General features: G+C 35.6%; 1 protein-coding gene and 1 long non-coding RNA gene across 15 annotated transcripts in view; one reads left to right on the top strand and one right to left on the bottom strand.

Moving 5' to 3' along the window:
* LOC142643465 (uncharacterized) overlaps positions 1-16634 on the top strand; it is a 29402-nt gene extending 12768 nt beyond the window's left edge. The window contains exons 3-7 of one of the 9 annotated variants that reach the window (XR_012845869.1): positions 1634-1736; positions 5747-6005; positions 6102-8406; positions 8701-8776; positions 16437-16634. This is a non-coding gene — a long non-coding RNA (uncharacterized LOC142643465). Of the gene's footprint in view, positions 1-1633; positions 1737-5746; positions 6006-6101; positions 12226-16436 lie in introns of those variants that run through there. The other 8 variants (XR_012845873.1, XR_012845870.1, XR_012845867.1 and 5 more) reach the window with 8 other exon arrangements.
* The window catches only part of LOC142643464 (MADS-box transcription factor ANR1-like), a 40521-nt gene that overhangs the window by 13021 nt on the left and 8962 nt on the right, over positions 1-18538 (bottom strand). For 2 of the 6 annotated variants that reach the window (XR_012845862.1, XR_012845863.1), the window contains exons 3-9: positions 16477-16555; positions 9605-9666; positions 8281-8380; positions 8138-8179; positions 7961-8044; positions 7611-7762; positions 7440-7505 (exon numbers count right to left, since the gene is read on the bottom strand). Coding sequence is in view for 3 of the 6 variants with exons in the window: in XM_075818109.1 (XP_075674224.1) it covers positions 7529-7762; positions 7961-8044; positions 8138-8179; positions 8281-8380; positions 9605-9666; positions 16477-16555 (601 nt within the window). In the remaining 3 variants the exon portion in view is untranslated. Of the gene's footprint in view, positions 1-2298; positions 2878-7365; positions 7506-7528; positions 7763-7960; positions 8045-8137; positions 8180-8274; positions 8381-9604; positions 9667-16476; positions 16556-18538 lie in introns of those variants that run through there. The other 4 variants (XR_012845864.1, XM_075818110.1, XM_075818109.1 and 1 more) reach the window with 4 other exon arrangements.

Genomic DNA, 18538 nt, shown 5'->3' with positions numbered 1-18538 from the left:
TGACACCCCTAGTTGTATCCGTATTGTGCCTTGTCCTTGGTTCGTGTTTGTGCTTCCTAGCCTCATGAACACCTCAAACCTTTGCTAAATGCCAATGACTCTCCATCACTCCAAACTTTCCCCAAAAAGCATCCCTTTTTGTAGCATAATGCCAAAGACTTTTCCTTAAGAGAGTTTGATTGAAAATATGAAGCTTTAGAATGCTTAAGTGGCCAGTTAAATATGGGAACAAACTAAATCCTACTCACAAGATAAAATTTCTTGCTTCCCATCTTCTACCCATAAGAAAAATTAAATTTCTCTGAAACTTCTCTAACCTTTTTACAATGCCAGCTAGTATATGAAAGTGCTACATATAATAGGTTGGCAAACTAGAAAGAGAACATTTAATCAAAGTGACTCTTCCACCTTCTTTCCATCTATTCCTCGATAACATCCCAAGTAGCTAGCCCTAGCCTTGTGCAGGCACCCTAATGGTAAACTAAAGTCATTGGAAGAGCTCCTACCTTACTACCCAACCAAATTATCCACACTTTCAATAGCTCTGGACAATATCACTCTTCAGTGGTCACCCCACAAAAAATAAGCTGATCATCCACAAACAAGATATAAGAGATAAACAACTCATCAATGTTTCTCCATACATGAGATCTACACAGTTTCTCCCCCAAAAATTCTGTTAATCACATGATCCTACTTAAAACAATAGTAAAATGCATGGTGTATCATTAGAAAATAGGTACGTACATTTTAGTTTTTATATTTATTTTTACCAGTTAAATATTATTCATAAAAGATTATTTTGCAGGAATAAGAATATAAAGTACTTATTAAAAAAGAATAATAATATAAATCAATATACCATATGTTTTAAATGGAATATTATTTTGACAACAATAATCTTGTAGTTTTGTGATAATTATTCTTTTAAATGGAGAATAATTATATTCAATTCATGCGTCATAGCAGATACTTATGGGGGAAAACACCACCATTGGTTTGTAAAGTTTGCCTCATTTTCCAATTTGGTCCTTTGAGTTTCAAAAGTTTGTAAAATGATTGCCTTCCCCCCACTTTTTCACGTCCTTGTATTTTCCCAACATTTTATCCTCAACCAACACATGGAATAGAGAATTATTCAGCAAATTCAAATATAGAAAATAGAAAATCTTAACCTTTTTAATTTTTTTAATTTTTTTATTCTACCTTAATATACATGACAATAGTAAGTCATCATTGTGGCCATAATGCCATATGGTACTTTCATTCCACCTGAACACTTGTATATAATTTTTAAACCATATAGACCTTACATTACATCCCATTATTATGGAAATATTAATTGCCATTTGAGCTAGAGCTCACTACCTTCTTTTTTCGTTTTTCTATTTTAAATTTATTTTATTGTGGATCAAAATTATCATCATATATCTACAACTGGATTTTTGTTAGTTTCTTTTCTTTTTTTTTTTTTTTTTTTTTGGGGGGGGGGGGGGGTTTAGTTGATAGTTTTGTGTCACTTATTTTTCTGAGGGTGAAAAAATAGTGGGAATTTCCAGACTTTATTTTATTATTATGCAATTTGCTTATTATTTGTATGGGTCCTCATAACAAATTTCTTTTTTCTTTTCAGACTGTACCTAAAACTGCCCAGGTAGAGTGGCTTTGTCGATGGAGAGCTTCTAATCTGGCTGTGACCTATTTATTTCTCAATGAGGCCTTTTCACCATTGTCAGGTAAGCAACATATATATATATATATATAAAATTGCACGTGTCTACACATAGATGAGTAGTGACTTTTCACGTTGAAGAGTTGTTTCTTTGACAAATGCTCTTAGACAAACTGGGTCAATTTGTCATTTTTGAGTATTTATTGTTGATTGGACCGCCTAAATTTTGCTATTGATTATCTGATGGGACGCTAAATGTTGTTGAGTTGTTGGCTGCTGCTTTACATGTTTGGTCTTTGTTGCTGGAAGTTCCATGTGCTCTTTTGCTTTTTCATTTGTTTTTGAAGATGCATATATTCCAATTTTAAGCTTTACTTTTAGAATGCAAATTTTGACAACTGTCTTCTTGCAAATATAGATGGTGATGTGCGCTGCCTGCTAGTGGCAATCTTATTGAACTAGTTGAGATTGGTTGAATGATAGGATTAATATCAGTTTGTCATGTGCGCTTTATATGCATTGTTGAACCACTTCATGACAGAATATGCTTTTGTGATTGATGGTTCTCCAAATATGTATATATTGAGGCAAAGAACAAGCATATTTTTGGTGCCAAAATGGTGCCCTGCCTCCCAAACAATAGTGTGATTCACCTTTAATTTTTCATTGTTGAGTAAAAATACATTTACTATAGCCAAAGGAAACAAGTACACAACTGTTCAAACCCACGGCCCACCCATGAAGGACTCCAGGAAAATCCAGCTAGACAACTGAGAAAACAGAAAAGAACCAAACTACTTAGCAAACAAAAATTGAAGGAAAGAAAAAAAAAAAGGTTCCAAACAGGAATGCTTCACTGAACTACCATTCCCCAGTGACACCAGACTTCATCCACTCCAACAGCTCCTTGGTTAGAGTCACATTCAAAATATCTATCTGATCTATTATCACCTTGACCAGAAGAAATGGTAGAAAAAGTTACGTATCTTGACTCTTGGAAAACCATGGCCACAAACACTACCTTACATTTTTAGCCAGTGTGGAGTTTTATTATAAGTAGGAAGAAGTGCAAGCAATTGCATTATTGCTTAGGAGCTACTGTGTTGGGGATCCCATAAGGACTTGTAGCCCATTCACATTCCATTTTTGTTAAGAGGAAAACCAAGCAACTGGATTCATGCCAAAAGGCTTCATATTAGGAGATCCTGCACTTTAGAAGTGATCCATATTTTTAGGGACTGTTTGGGATCCGCTTAATTTGCTGAAATTAAAAACTTTTTGTTGAAAGTATTGTAAATAAAGGTAAAAGCTAGCTAAAATAGTACAGTGAGACCCATGAATAGTACCAAAAACTGCAGTGAGACCTATGAATAGTAGCAAAAATAAGTTGAATAGTAAAATGAGTTGACAAAAATAATCTTTGCCAAACGGACACGTAGTATGCAGTTTATGCAAAACACAGAATCTACTACTGGTTTAAGCATTAAAGAATAAGTTTTGCAGTTAGTATGCCTTTCTTTTTTTTGATAAGTAATGAGAAAGCTTTTATAAAAGAAAGAAAGTAAGTCATACAAGAAGTTCATGATGATGAACAACAAGAGAAAAGCTACTAGAGACATAAGCTAAGAGAGGACAAAAACAGAGAGAGAGAGAAGAACAATTAGTAAACCTCCAACAACGAGACCACTCTAAGAGACTACGCTGGCATAAAAGATTTAGCTCAATCAAGGTCTTCTCTTTGTCCTCAAAGGAACGACGATTCCGCTCCAACCACACAATCCACATTAAGCACCCTGGAACCAAGTTCCCAAAGGCCTGAAGCATACAAGACCATAGGGCGTATGTAACAGGACAATGCAGGAGAAGGTGGTTAACCGACTCCCCATCCTTGCAACACAAACAACACCTATTAACCAAAGTCCGACCCTTAAGCATGAGGTTATCCAAGGTGAGAATCCGGCCATGAGCAGCAGACCACAGAAAGAACGCCACCCGCTTAGGGATCTTAGGTTTCCAAACCCCCTTCCAAGGACCAAGAATTCGAAATACCCCGGATCGCGAGGTAATAAGACCGAGCATCAAACATACCATCCCCTTTAAGCCTCCAGTAAAGGGTATTTTCCTACTACCCTGAGGAATACGAGCTTGGATAAGCCGAAGAAGAGAATACGAAGCCGCTAACTCCCAATCCTCAAAAGCTCTATAAAACGTTAAATTCCACACTCTAACAGTACCCCCTTCTGGAATCCACAAAACCTCTGAGATACAGGCATCCTTGACCGTTGAACACTCATAAAGCTCAGGATAGAGAACTTTTAGAGTAGCGTCTCCAATCCACCTGTCATACCAAAATCGGATACGAGTACCTTCCCCCACTACAAATGAAAGATGCTTAGAAAAGTTCTCCCAACCTTCGTTAATGCTTCTCCAAAGGCCGCACCCATGTGACCTCCTGCAAGCCCTAGACCTCCACCCCCCTTGACCCTCGCCATATTTTGAAGAAATAACACAACGCCACAGGTGGGTATCTTCGAGGCCATATCTCCACAACCACTTCCCTAATAAAGCTTGATTAAACGACACCACCTTTCTTAACCCCAATCCACCCATCTCGACGGAAAGAGACACCTTATCCAATGCCACCAAAGGATATTTGAAACCCCCCTCCGAAGACCCCCAAAGGAACTTCCTCTGAATATTTTCCAATCTAGCCGCCACTGCTTTAGGAATAGTAAAGAGAGATAGAAAGTAAGTCGGGAGACATGAGAGAGTACTCTTAATTAACATGAGCCTCCCACCCTTAGATAAATAGAGACGCTTCCACCCAAAGAGCCTCTTCTCCATCTTTTCCAAAATAGGATTCCAGATCAAGGGGGACTTAAAAGAAGAACCCAACGGCATCCCCAAATACTTCATAGGCAATTTTCCTACTCTACATTGAAGCACATTAGCCAAAGCATTAATATTATTCACCTCCCCCATGGGGGCAATCTCGCTTTTCCTCACATTGACCTTCAAACCCGTAAACGCCTGAAAACAAGACAATCCCATGCCTTTCTTAATAGCTACCCAGCATATGAATGCAAGTTTTTGAGAATGTCTAGAGCACTAAGTGAAATTACACCACCTTTGTCTTGTTAGAATATCCCCAGTAGATTCCCAAACTATTTAACATTGAAATCCTAGGTGTTAGGATGCCATATTACTTTATCCCTAGCAGTGGTAGGGATATCACCTCTCAAATCCTGAGAATCTTTGTATCTGTACTTGAGCAACTTCTATTACCGATTCTGCTATCCTGACACAAAATAATTTCCCAGAATATCCTTCCTCTAAAGTTATAGCAGAAGGCACACAGGATGCAAGTTGTCATATTCAGTATTACCGATATAAATTTTTTCCCTGTCAATTCATTTTAATAAATTAAATAAGCAGGTGATGCAAGACGTACTCCAGATGGTCATTGCAGCAAGCATTTCTTAGTTTCCAAGATTCTGGAAGACAATTTCAATTGGCTAAGCTGTTAGCCTTCCTAAATCCACTTTAGTAACACACTTTGAAAACCTATCAACTTTGTGGGTGCATTGAATAATGGCATAAAGGGCAATATTTGATCTTTTGGCTATGATTTTTAGATGACAAACTGATATGACTGGTTGCAACAGTAGATTGCTCTGCAATTTGTTATTGTGCTGGGCACATTACTTTAGATATAAAGTAACTTTTTTTATAGTTTACTTCATTTAAGAGCTTCACTTCCTCAACCTATCCCTTAAAAGCTTATACCAGATTTCTTTAAAGAGCATATTGTAAAATCATCAGCCATCGGCACTTCAGATGTCCTTTGAGACCACAACAAAACAAGCAGTTTGTTTCGATGAGTGCCAAATGCATCATAAACGAAAAAATTCCAACTGATTTGTTTTCAGGTTTCTTACCCTTTTTAACTTTGGTATATTGACACCTCTGTGCTTGCATACTCATAAACAGTTGAAAGTGTAATTTTTTCCTTGTCATCTGATTTTTGTTGGCAGACAAAGTTTAACCGGTGACTTTTTCGATGAACCTTGACAGTGAAAGAGGAATTTAAACGAATCTGAAAAAGATGCCAAAGACATGAACCTTGGCCTTTGTTCAACACACACGCCAAGGGATCTCCTGACCAGCTGGTAACAAATATAAACAGTGTGGATACTGTAAAGAATCTTTTCAGAGTCCCAAGGCTAGAAATGCTGGCCTTCATCCATTTCATGTGCAAAAGGACTTCCTAAGCTGCTTTGCACAAAGCACTAAAATGCTGTGGTCTTTGATGGACAAGGCCATGGGCAGTAAGGTATGACAGTCATGGGGAATCTTGCACTTCTTGGGTATTTTATTTCATTAATATTTTATAATATTGGGACACTAATAGTAATAAGAAAGTGTACAGTTAAATTGCTGAGAATGCAGTGGCATGAGATTACTTGGATGGTTCTCAATGCTATAAAATTAGGTGCAATGCACCTGATAGTGTTTTTTCCAGCCATAAAGGTTGGTTTTTCTCTTCTAAGCTTTTCCTCCTCCCCACCCTCTTCCCCTTTGAAAAAAATAATCCAGTAGTGTTATTCTTGACACAGTGTTAGCACAAGTTATGATGACTACATGCTATTGTCTTATCCATCGTTCATGTTTCCACAAGTTATGATGAATAAATGCTGTTGTCTAATCCATTTTGACTATGGCTGATGTTTCATGTCAATATAATGCTTTGAGAGGGCACACTTTAATGTGAAATTTATGAATAAAGGAAATTTGGTTGAAGTTCAATTTTTGTCCCCCCCCCCCCCCCAAGCTTTAAAAAGTTATAATTTCTTTCCTAAAAAGTTCAAAAGGTTATCAATTTCATTATTTTTTCTATCTGTCATGAAATTTATTCAAGTTCACGTCAGCTTTTAATGTGTCATGTTAACACTTCGTTTGTGGTGTATGCATTTCCTTTAATGACAAATGGTCAAAATGATGAAGCTGATACCTTTCTCAAAATTTTGAAGGATGAAATTTTAACTTTTAAATTTGGGGGGATGAAAATCTATCTTGGACCATATTTCAGGGACAAAAAGCTTGTTTCAGCCAAGAATTCTTACGACTAATGGTTGAATGCACACAGTTTCCTGCTTTTTTGGTATACCTGCAATAATTTATATGCTTATAATTTTCCTTCTGCGTTAGGCATATGCCTGTGTCTCAAGGGCTGCCTATCCCTGCATGCTTCTGTATGCTTGGACATCCTTTTAACTGTATTGATTCTGTTACAGCTTTATAAATGAAGCTTGACAAATTCAGAAAGCACGACCTTTCTGACATTTTTCAGTTACTTGTTATTAGTTAAAGAGTGCTCCATAAATTTAAATCATGTGCTTGCTTTAATTTTTCCTTTTTACTTTATTTTTTCCCAAAATTTTCAATTAAGGGTTAAAAACTAATGCTACTAGAAATGTCATGGCCAATATGAGTTTCTAGTTTGAGATGTGGAATAATCTCGACCAAATAGATACAGGTACCACAATTATCAACAATCATCTAGTTGAAGATAACACAAACTTTTAGACTTAGAATGAAACATGCCATTTGTAATGCTTTCCCCTTGTTGTGTAAATTTACATATATAGCTGGTTTGGATTATAAGTTATGGCAAATTCCAAGGAAGTTTCTATTCCAAGTTTTCATTACAAGTCGTGTCTAAAATTGCTGAATAATAAAATCCCACAGTTTTGAAGATTTTAGTCACCTTGTTGATGGGATTCAGATGGAACCACCCACAGCTGTCATACGGATTTACTAATGCAATTGTAATCTGTTGCAGTTTTGAGAAGACAGTCACACGGTAGAATTTATATAAGAAATAATTTCTTTAAAACTCTTAAATTGTATATAGCATGTCAATAAATTGAGGAGATACCCGAGTTCCATTGCTTTTTCCGGTGCTTCATCATTTTGAGGTTGAGGCTGGCTTAGCTGGAGACGGATGTTTGCATGCAGATTGTATTCATTGCTGATAGTGTATGGAGCACTAGAACAGCTTGTTTCATTCACATTCCTTGCTCGATAAACCTAAGATGCAAAACTTCTTTTAAACTGGGCTAGAACAATAATCTTCACGTTCACTAGTTTCAAGATGACTGCCATGTGCCTTATGGCTAGCTTAATGGTATTCAATTTGGTTTGTTCTTTCCTCCACCGAAACCATGTCTCAAATATCGGAAAAAAAAGAGTTGGAAAATGTATATTTACGGTTATCTAGATCAATACCTTCTTTTTCAATTCTGCATTTTCTTTACGAAAATGTTCTATCTTTGTGTAGAGTTCTGTATTTTCTTGATGAATCAGATGTCCCTTCAATGAAATGAAAGAAGGTTAGCTGTTTAAAGTGGAATTAGCCCCTAAAAATAAATTAGAAGAAATTGAGCCATTTTATTGCTTGAAAACCTTCTGGTTTAGTTCCTTAATTTCATCAGTTAATAGCTGTTCCTGCAAAAAAAGAATAGCTGTGTAAAAATTCATGGATGCAATATTTATTTGGGAATATAGGATTTCTGGATAAAATTTAGGTAAAGCTAAGTTTCTTATACCTTCTTCACTCGGACACCCTTCAAACTCATTTCCAGTTGGTTTTCCAGATTTTGTAGATCCTTGACGCTCAAACCAGTAAGTTCTTCACCCATCAATTGCCTGCATGTATCGTAGATTAAGTGCAGGTACCATGAAGCTCATTGTATGTTTTCTTAAATTAGATATATCATACAATATTGTGCTGGAGAGACCATATTTTAGTTTTGTCATTGCATCATCTTGTTCTGTCATAGGCATTGTTAGACGTGTTTTAGAAGCCATGGACTTCAACATATAGCTAATGTCTGTAAAATATAGTTTAAGTGGTTTATTTATGAATGTATGAGAACTTTATATTCTTTGTCAGTCAGATTTTATGCTTTTTCTGACACAGGGATGAAAATCTTGTTGGTTTCTGCTCAATTAAATGTGCCTTTCAGGTGCTATAATAAAAAGTATTTTGGCAGTAATGTTATGGGCGGCAAGGTGTTGTGAGGAGCACAAAATGACATTGAGGTATATACGTTTGTATGAGCTGAACAAGATACAGCAGCCTGTTCCATAACTCATTCCTAGTCTTGCTAGCCACAGAAGTCATTCTTTAGGTCTTGGTTTATTTGGGTGGTGGTTCTAGCATGTGTTGTGTTTTGTTATGATTCCTCAACCTGACACCAATGCATTACACCAATGCATGTTTATGGCAATTCATTCATTCCAGTTAAAAATATGTTCAATGAAATGTAGAAACAATCTTGTAGTTTGAACTATGAGTGCCTTTGAAGAGTATTCTAGTCATCCTTGCAACACCTGTGTTAACATTTTGGAATATAAATGTGTTGGCTAACTCAGCCCAACTTGAGCCAAACCCATGGTTTCTGGCCCAACTCCAGTCAACCCCTTCAGTGACTTGTCCTAGAAGATTTCCTTTTAAGAAATATCTAAGCCTAAAAGATTTGACTTGCACAGGATGCCAAGCATTCTGAGTCGCTAGGAGAAGCAAATGAAGGGAGGAATTACTGGTTGACTACAAAAAGCAAAGCTAGTTTAAGCGTGAGCTGAGTTTGGATGAATTGTTGAGGTTAGGCTAGGATTGAGAATGTAATTCCTTGGTTAGAGCATGATTTTACGTCTGCTTGCCCAACTCAATCCTTCATAATCTGGTATAGCAGTAGCAGTAGTGCCATTATTATTTCATTTTTTGCCTTTGGTTTATCTTTTTTTTTTTTTTGGTTAACTTATAAACACTCTTTTAATCAAATTTAATTTAAACCTTAATCCTGTGCATTCCATGTTCCAAATGCTAGTTGCAATGTATGGTTTAATATAAGCATTGAGTGATTGTACCTGTGGCATTCTTGCAAGTACTTCAGTTGTTGACTCAAGTTTGCTGCCTCCCTTTGCCAAAACTAGCAAGTAGAAAACCAATATTAGTCTATGGAATATAATCCAACTTATGTGGGACTGCATGATTAAAAAAACTTAGAATACTGTATAAATATATTACTGTAATATACAGTCTAATAATCTAAATTCCAAAAGTATATTGATTATGTATATGCTGATCTGTTACTTGTAATTTAGTAGTGATAATGGCTGGAAATAGGGTTAAGAGCATATTACAGGGTAAGAACCTGCACTGGTGCCGTATTGCAAATGAATTAGTCTGCCCTTTTAGGCCCACACTTTTGCATTATTTTATAACTCTTAGCCTTTCTATAATGGTGAAATGATCCTCATTATGGAGAAATTCTAGACATGATTTTTGAGAAAGAAATGCTGTTGACGCTGACAGAATAATATAGGATTTCGAATTAATAACTAATGAAGAGGGACTAGGTTATCATGCTTTTAGGGTTACATTGAAAATTATACTAGGAAAGAGAAATTGTCTATAAAATTGATATATCCTGGTAAACTATAAACAGTTATTATTTTTTTCACTAAAATGTGGATATAAACAAAGTAACAGTAAATAAACTAATATGTTGTACTTTTCGTTGTAAAACATCATTGATCCTGAGAACATAATGATTTTTGGAGATTCTCAAGCAGAATAATGAATGTACATTTAATACTTATGATAGAAACAAAAAGAATGCTGTCCTTCTAGAAATATACGATTAGTGAGATGTCTCTATTCATGATTCTTCTAGAATATACCATTGTGAGGTGTTCTATTAACTGTCACTATCAGATTATTTTGATATTTTTTGTGAGTGCTTCTCCAATATATATATGAAAGATTAGGAGCAGATTCTACATGTTTGGATGCTTCTTCTTTGTTTTCAGGCAATGACAAGTTTAAAGGTTAATACGCTAAAGAGTGAGATGGTCCCCATTGTGGAGGTTCCTAATGTCCATGTTTTAGTAGAGATTTTTGGGTTGCCGGATTTGGGTCTCTGCCTATGACCTATCTTGGTATGCTATTGGGGGGCGTCCCACAAGTCTCCTGCTGTTTGGAATCCTATCTTGGAGAAAATTGAGCGTAAGTTGGTCAGATGGAAGAAGATGTATTTGTCAAAAGGTGGAAGACTAACGTTGATTGAAAGCACATTATCTAATCTTCCTACATATTACTCTTTTTACCATCCCTAGGCATGTGGCCAATAAAATTGAGAGAGGTTGCAAAGGGACTTCTTGTGAGGGGATTCCAAGACACATTTGGTAGGATGGGACAAGGTGTGTGCACCCTTGGAAAATGGTGGGTTAGGAGTAAGGAAATTAACTACTTTTAATAAAGCCTTACTAGGAAAGTGGTTATGGTGGTTTGGGATTGAGGAGACAAGGCTTTGGAGAAGGGTTGTAGCTCTAAAGTTTGGAGAAGAATGGGGGGATGGACATCCAAGCTAGGTAGAGGGGTACATGGGTGTGGCTTGTGGGGAAGTATCCGAATGGGTTGGGAGGAATTTAGCAAAAATATTCGGTTTGAGGTAGGAGTGGGAGACAGAGTTAAGCTTTGGACAGATGAATGATGTGGGGATTCTCCACTTCAATCGACTTTTCCGAGTGTGTATGGGATTGCTTCCAATAAAGAGGCATCGGTGGTCTCTTCTCTAGAATAGTTGGGGATAGAGGAACGGAGAAGCTGGGATGTTCATTTTATTTGAAGACCAAATGATTGGGAAATGGGTGGTGTGGATGATTTTCTCCGCACTTTGGGTTCAAATTTACCTCCCACTGAGAATGGAGATCGTATGCGATGGAAGTTGACAAAGAATGGGGATTTTGATATCCGATCGTTTTATAAGAAGTTAAGAAGACCATTGCCCATTATTTTTCCTTGGAAAGGTGTGTGGAAGGTTAAGGCTCCTCGATGTGTCTCATTCTTTGTGTGGTTTGCTGTATGAGATAACATCCTTACAGGTGATAATTTGAGGGGTAGAGGGATGAATTTTGTTGACTGGTGCATTATGTGCCGTTGTAATAGGGAGACGGTGGATCGTCTGTTACTTCATTCTGGTAAGACTTATAGGTTGTGGAGTTTGGTGTTTAGATCTTTTGGGATTTCTTGGGTCTTGCCAAGATTGGTTACGGATACTCTCTTAGGTTGGTGGAATTGGCTTGGAAAGCATTCGTCTAGCATTTGGAATTTAGTTTCTTTGTGCTTAATGTGGTGTTTTTGGAGGGAGCGAAATTGGAGTACGTTTGAGGACATGGAAAGCTTGGATGACCAGCTATTGGCCTCTTTCAGTGGCTTTCTGTTTGACTGGTCTAAGGTTTGGGGACTCACCTCTAGTGACTCTCTCCCTATGTTCCTTAGCTCTCTCATTTGTAATTAGTATCTTTTCCTTTCCTTTTTCTTTCTTCTTTATCTTTTCTTTCTGTAATTTTCTCTCTGCCTTATGTTTTTTTGCATAAGGTAGTGTTCTTGAATATATATCCTTATTACTTAAAATATATATATGAAATGGATTGGGTGAGGGCTAAATATATATGAAACAGCTCCTCCCTTTCTTATCTTCTTATTATTTGTGTCACCTTAGTTTCATTAACTTAGTATCATAGCAGGGGAGTTGAATTGGTCACTTAAATCTGATTTTTTCATTTCATACTTCTGTATTCTTCTTTTCAATTTTATAATTGCCTATATTTTTGGATTGCTTTGTCTAGTTAATTTTTGGATGAACACTTGTTTTGAATGACGTTGATAGCGAATGAAGACATCGGAATGCATTGTTGTCTTCATCACCGTTATTATCATTGCCTTTGAGATTTGGTAGTGAACCAGCAAAACCACGTCCTTGATTGCCGTGTTTGATGTTTCCTGATGTTTAGGATGGCGATCATAGTTGATCGGCATTGTTTGTGTGGATTGCTAGTAAATTTGTGGAGGTTTATGGTGGTTTTTGGCACTGTTCTGGTAATTTTCTATAAGACTGGGTGCACGTCTCTGTGTTTTGGTCGTAAATGACCCATTTCTATGTCGGCACGGTGGTTGTCAGAAGTTTTTGAGTCACTGGTGTCAGTGGAGTCGTTGCTTGCTAGAGTTAGCATGAATGACCCTTGTTTGGTTTTTGGTATTGGTTTTTCCCTATCAAAAATAAGGATAGCACAACCTTTTGTTTGGGTGTCTAGAGTGTTTTGCAGTTGTTTGGGCTTGAGCTAAACTATTTGGGCTTGGGCTCAAAGTAATATCTTTTTGGGTTTTGGGCTCAGCATTTCAAGAACCAAAACCCCACTTCCAACCCAACACTAGGACTCGTTCCAACTTTAGACACCGTAGGTCCATGCCCCAAAACCTAATTTTGACGTTCGGTTCAACCTAGGTCCAGGTTAACCCAACGCCAAACCTAGTTCCCTTTCAGGTTGACCTGATTTGATTGGTTTTCAACCAATACAAACCAAAGGGGATAAAATTTAGGTACCATTTTTGAGATATTTTACTTTAGGGTTCATTTGGTTGGGAAAAGGGAAAAGTGGGAGGATAAAAAATGGAGAAGATGGAAAAGTAGGACATAAAAGATTTTAGTTTCCCTCATTTATGTTTAGTTGGGAGGGTGGAAAAGTTGAGGGATGAATTTTTTTTTTTTGTTTAGTTGAAAATAAAGTTTGTATAAATTTACCATAATGTTCTTATTAAATAACACATTATTTATATATATATATATATATATATATATTTTTTTTTTAAAAAAAATTGTGTATAGATTGACACTTTATTAAAGTAAAAAAAAAAAAATAGCATAAGAAATTAACCCAAAACGGTTTTCTTAAAAAAAAAAAGAACAAAAATAAAAACTAACCAAAATTAATGAGAAAATAAATGAGCACCAAAAAAAAAAAAAAAATGAAGAAAGCTACGCGTCTAGAAAAAATCAAAGAAAAAAAAAAGAAAAGAAGCCAACACGTTAATAAGAGAGAAAGAAAAAGTCAAAAGGAAAAAAAAAAAAAAGAAAAGAAAAGAAAAGAAAAAAGTAAAGGAAGCCAACACATTAGTAACATTAGTAACAGAGAAAGAAAAAATCAAAAGAAAAGAAAAGAAAAAAAAAAAAAGGAAGCCAGCACGTTAGTAATAGGGAAAGAAAAAATCAGAGGCAAAAAAAAAAAAAGGCTAACATGGAGACTTGGAAGGTGAATTTGAACGTGAGGGTTAATTTTGGAAGCTCATGAAATGAGCTTCCTCTCCCCAGTTTTCTTCCCATTTTGGGGAGGAATTTTTTTGGTGGGCCTGAAGAAATAACACCTGAGCCCCATTATTTATTTTTCTTCCTCTCCACCCAACCAAATACACTCTAAAAATGTTTTCTTTCTTATTTTCTTTTTAAAGTTTTTCATCCGCCTTATTTCACATCTAAACAAACAAACCCTTAAAATACTCGGTTACATTACGCATGAATTGACTAATGCAGTACAAATATTGATGGCCTGTTATCTCATCCATAGGATGTTTTGTACCATTCTTGACGTAGTGTCTCCTCACTCCATTTTATATCCTTTCTTCTATAGTCTTCCATGTTTTCCTAAAGTTTTTGAACATGTTTGTTATGTTTTTCCACGGTCGTATTTCTCTAGAGCTAGTTTAAACATCAGTTTGAGTCTCCTTCACCTTCTATCCCTTTTAGGACTCCAGAGCTAGTTTAAACATCAATTTGAGTCTCCTTCACCTTCTATCCCTTTTATGACTCCGAGTTCCTTATCATCAGCATCTATTCATGTGCCTTTCCCTAAGTTGTTGCATCAGATGGCCCCAACTCAATTACAAGTATATAAATGTCCATGGGCGACCGCTCCAGTATCCCTCCATCAAGCAATCACCAAGAGCAAGTTTCATGAAGTTATCATGGATTTTGGTCTCCACCATTGTTATTAGGATCATTTAGTTTTCCATTTACACACTGATGTTGACTATATACCACTTATTTATGTGGATCACAAGGTAATTACTACGAATGATTTGAAGGCATCACTAGATTGAAACAATTCTTACAACAATACATTCACACAAAAGATCTTGACAAACACTGGGATGTAGTCCTGGATTTGGTGAAGAAGCCAGTATTGACAATGTACTAATGTGATTAAATTTGTAACTCAGGTAGATTAGATGATGGTTGCAATAACATAGTGTTTGTGATGTACTGAAAATTTTAAATTTCATTTTGAATCAATAATTCTCATAAATGTGACGCAGAGGAAATTTCATCCCATTGGGATTAGGAAATAAGTAGCACATTTGTTAACACATCTCACAACATATCCTTCTCCTTTTGTTCCTCCCATTTTCCATACATTCTTGGCCAGATAAGATAGTGTGAGCCTAGGTGGAAAGTAACCTTCCCCTCCCTCCTCCCTTCCCATCTTCTCTTGTACCAAATAGTGGAATACTTTGATTAACTTTTCCTAGTCTCTCCAAATCTTTCCTACTAAATGGACAATAACAAAAGGAACAGTCATTAAACATAATGTTTCACAACCTCTTGATATGGTGATTAAATATTTTCATTGTCATAAATGAATTCAGAAGATTAGATTGGCTAGTATCTCCTTAGCTAGGGTCAAGTGATGGTTCAGTGGGAATGGTAGCCTTTGTGGTATTCTGTCTATGGTTTGAACCCACCTCCTCTTCCCCTGCTTACCTATTAAAAAATATGAAGTCTCCCTAGCTTCTTCATATTTTTAAAACTGGCTTTATTCTACTGGAAATGGATCGCCAGATTGAGCTTAATTGGCAGTTGCATGGTGAAGCAATATTTGCTTTACCTTTGAAACAAATTATTATCATCAACACTTATTTCTAAACACTAGGTTGACATTAACCACCATATATGTTAGGTGCCACTCCATCGAACCCAAGGTAGTGATCTTTTCCATTTGAAGTGGTGGGATGACTGACCTACACTCTAGAAATTCAAATGATGCCAATAACATCTCAATTCTCATCTCAAGTTGAACTCAAAGTGGTAAGACTGGAGAGTTTATCCAAGTTGAATTACGTGCATGCCTAAGCAAAATTTTTTTTGAGAAGGAAAGATACTACTTGTGTGCACAATGTTTATATTCAACAATATCAACATGAAAAAGCCCTGCAAACAAGTGAAGGCTATGACACAAATTGGTCATAGCTCATAAGCTATGTTGAAGACAAGCTAGAGCCCATGGAATATGTTCTTGAGAGTGGCTGTTCTTGCCCATGTTGAAAAATGTTTGTATTGGTCTAGGGGATTTGTATTTTAATCTGAATGTTTCACATGTTTGCCAACATAACGAGGAATGTTATCGACTGTTTAATCTGCATCTACTGTATTAAATTTAATTGTTTTGTTTGCTTCTGTTTATGAATTCCTATTTATCCTTGATTCTTCACATATCAACAAATTTTATATTATCCCTTGGATGTTTGAAACCAACAGAATACATGCCATATTGTGGATGTAGAAGAGACATATTGTGGTACATGTATTTAAACACATGTTTTCAGTTTTTAAACAACATTACATGTATTTTTATAAATTTTTTTTTACTCACATGTATTTTCAAAAAATACAAACAATGTTACTAGAACAACATTATTAAACGGTCTAGTTTTCTTATTTTTGGTTTTGTTGCTCTTTGTGAACTGACGTTACCAAACAGCCTAGTTTTCTTATTGTTGGTTTTGTTGCTCCTTGTGAACTCACGGAACAGACCGTGAAAAAAAATCCAGCATATATAATATATGTTGCCTCTATTAATGCAGGAAAACTTGTGGAGGAAAAGAGTGGTTCATAGACAATTACCTTGACGTCCGAAGCAGGATTGGATGGCTGGTGTTGATCCTCTTTTGCTTTGCTGTAACGCCCAATAACAGATTTCAAGCTGACAAAAATAGGCATCATCACTATGTTATATATATTTAATAAAAAAATCATTAATATTTTACGCATATAGCTCTTAAGGGAAATTATTGTGTACTCTTGGAGTACCATAAATGTGTATTCTCTTCTCTTACATGAATGGTAGGTCCTAATTAAATTCATGGTAGGACTTACCATTTATGTGAGAGGGGGGACTACGCATTTGTAGTACTCTGAGAGTATTTAATATTTTTCCAACTCTCAATTCTCTCAATGCTTATTGTTATTGGTTTACTAACATTTATTTTTTGGTGAGATACATAAAACATGGGTAATGTTTTTATTTTATTTTATTTTTGATAATACAGTATTGGTAATGTTAAATGGAGAGAGAGGGTCAATATTGTACTGGTATTGACAGTGTATTTTATACCAGCTACTAAATTGGTATTCGTAATCCTCAAAAATGTACTAGATAAAATATTAGTGGTATAGGCATGCACTCTTCATTATCATTAGTAATGAAAAAAAAAAAGACTTGTATGGTATATATTGTATTGGTACTGGCGGTTTATACCATACCAATCATTAAATAGTTATCATAAACCAACCATTAAATAGGTATGGACACTTTATTTAAAATGTGCACCGAGTTGTATAAGCCTGTACTCATCGTCATTCTTAATGAAAAAAAAAAAAAAGAGGGGGAGGGGGAGGGAACGGTTTAACACTACATAATTAATGCAAACTTGTTTAGTAAGTATTGTTATTAACATTAATTTAGGTACTTTAAGTTTCTCAACTATTGTGAACTGAAAAAGGGAAAATAACATTAAAACCCAAAAAAAGTAAATGAGAACAAAGAAGATTGTAGGTATAAATGTATTTTGATTTAGCCACAAGAGTTTGGGTTAAATGTTAACCTATTTCTACACCCTACAAACAATGAGTGATTATCATAGGTGTAGATAGAGTTGATAATATTGAATGTTTGATTATTATGTTTCTTATTGATAAATTACACATGCATCTTTCAGGTTTTGATCTTACAAAGTAAGGAGTTGTCATTTTAGCTAGAGTTTATTTTCTCATTTCAATTTTGAAAGCAATATTTTTCTTTTTGGGTACAAGCAAGATGTATATTACAAAATAATGAAAAGTAAGCTTGGTAAGTGCATGATGATAAAATCATTCTTTATAATAGATTAGGAGGACTCTAAATATCAGAATTGATAAGATCAAACGGAATAGATGAAAAAGATTCATTATTATTATAAGTAAAGAAAATTGGTTTCCAAGTTGATATTTAATACAATGAAAAGATTTGAAGTTGACTGACTCTAAACGACCATGAGAAATTGAAGGCTAAAGACAAAATAAAGGTGTGACCTAATCTAGAGTTTCATAGATATAGGGACTCAAAGAACAATAGGTGTAGTATTAGAAGCAAAGAGTAGATGAGAAGAAAAAGTTCAAACAAACATTCTGCGTTAAGGCTTACCCCAACGGTTTTCCTTGTGTGAGAATCCTACAACTATATTGATAAAAGAAGAGATTAAGTCAAAGTCCACATAATTTACCTACATATAATAAGTTATGAATAAGATTAAGAACAAGCAAGAGTGTCAGGAAGTGGCATTTGAGGCATAGTGATAGATTTAGAATGAGTGATAGACATAGTAATTGTTGGTAGCGTGATTTTAATGAATATGAGAGGCAACATATTTATGTGAGAAAAAGAAAAAAGATTTCAAGTCATATGGTTACAACACGGAAAATTAATGAGCTAAAGGGAATTATCTATTCTGGTTGAAAGAATGGAAAAATAATGAATATTATGGAAAAATACAACTTGGAGGAGTGCCTCTAGATCAGTAGTAATGAATGTAACAAATGTCTCTGTAAGGCCTAAGGGGACAATAGCCAGAGGATGTAGTAGGAGAAGGTGTAGTAGTGGCTTTAGAGCATCAGGAATTAACATAGGTCTGCTTCCAACAATTTTGAA

Source organism: Castanea sativa, chromosome 7 (genome assembly GCF_040712315.1).
Source record: "Castanea sativa cultivar Marrone di Chiusa Pesio chromosome 7, ASM4071231v1".
Lineage (NCBI taxonomy): Eukaryota > Viridiplantae > Streptophyta > Magnoliopsida > Fagales > Fagaceae > Castanea > Castanea sativa.
This window is presented reverse-complemented; position numbering and strand designations above follow the sequence as displayed.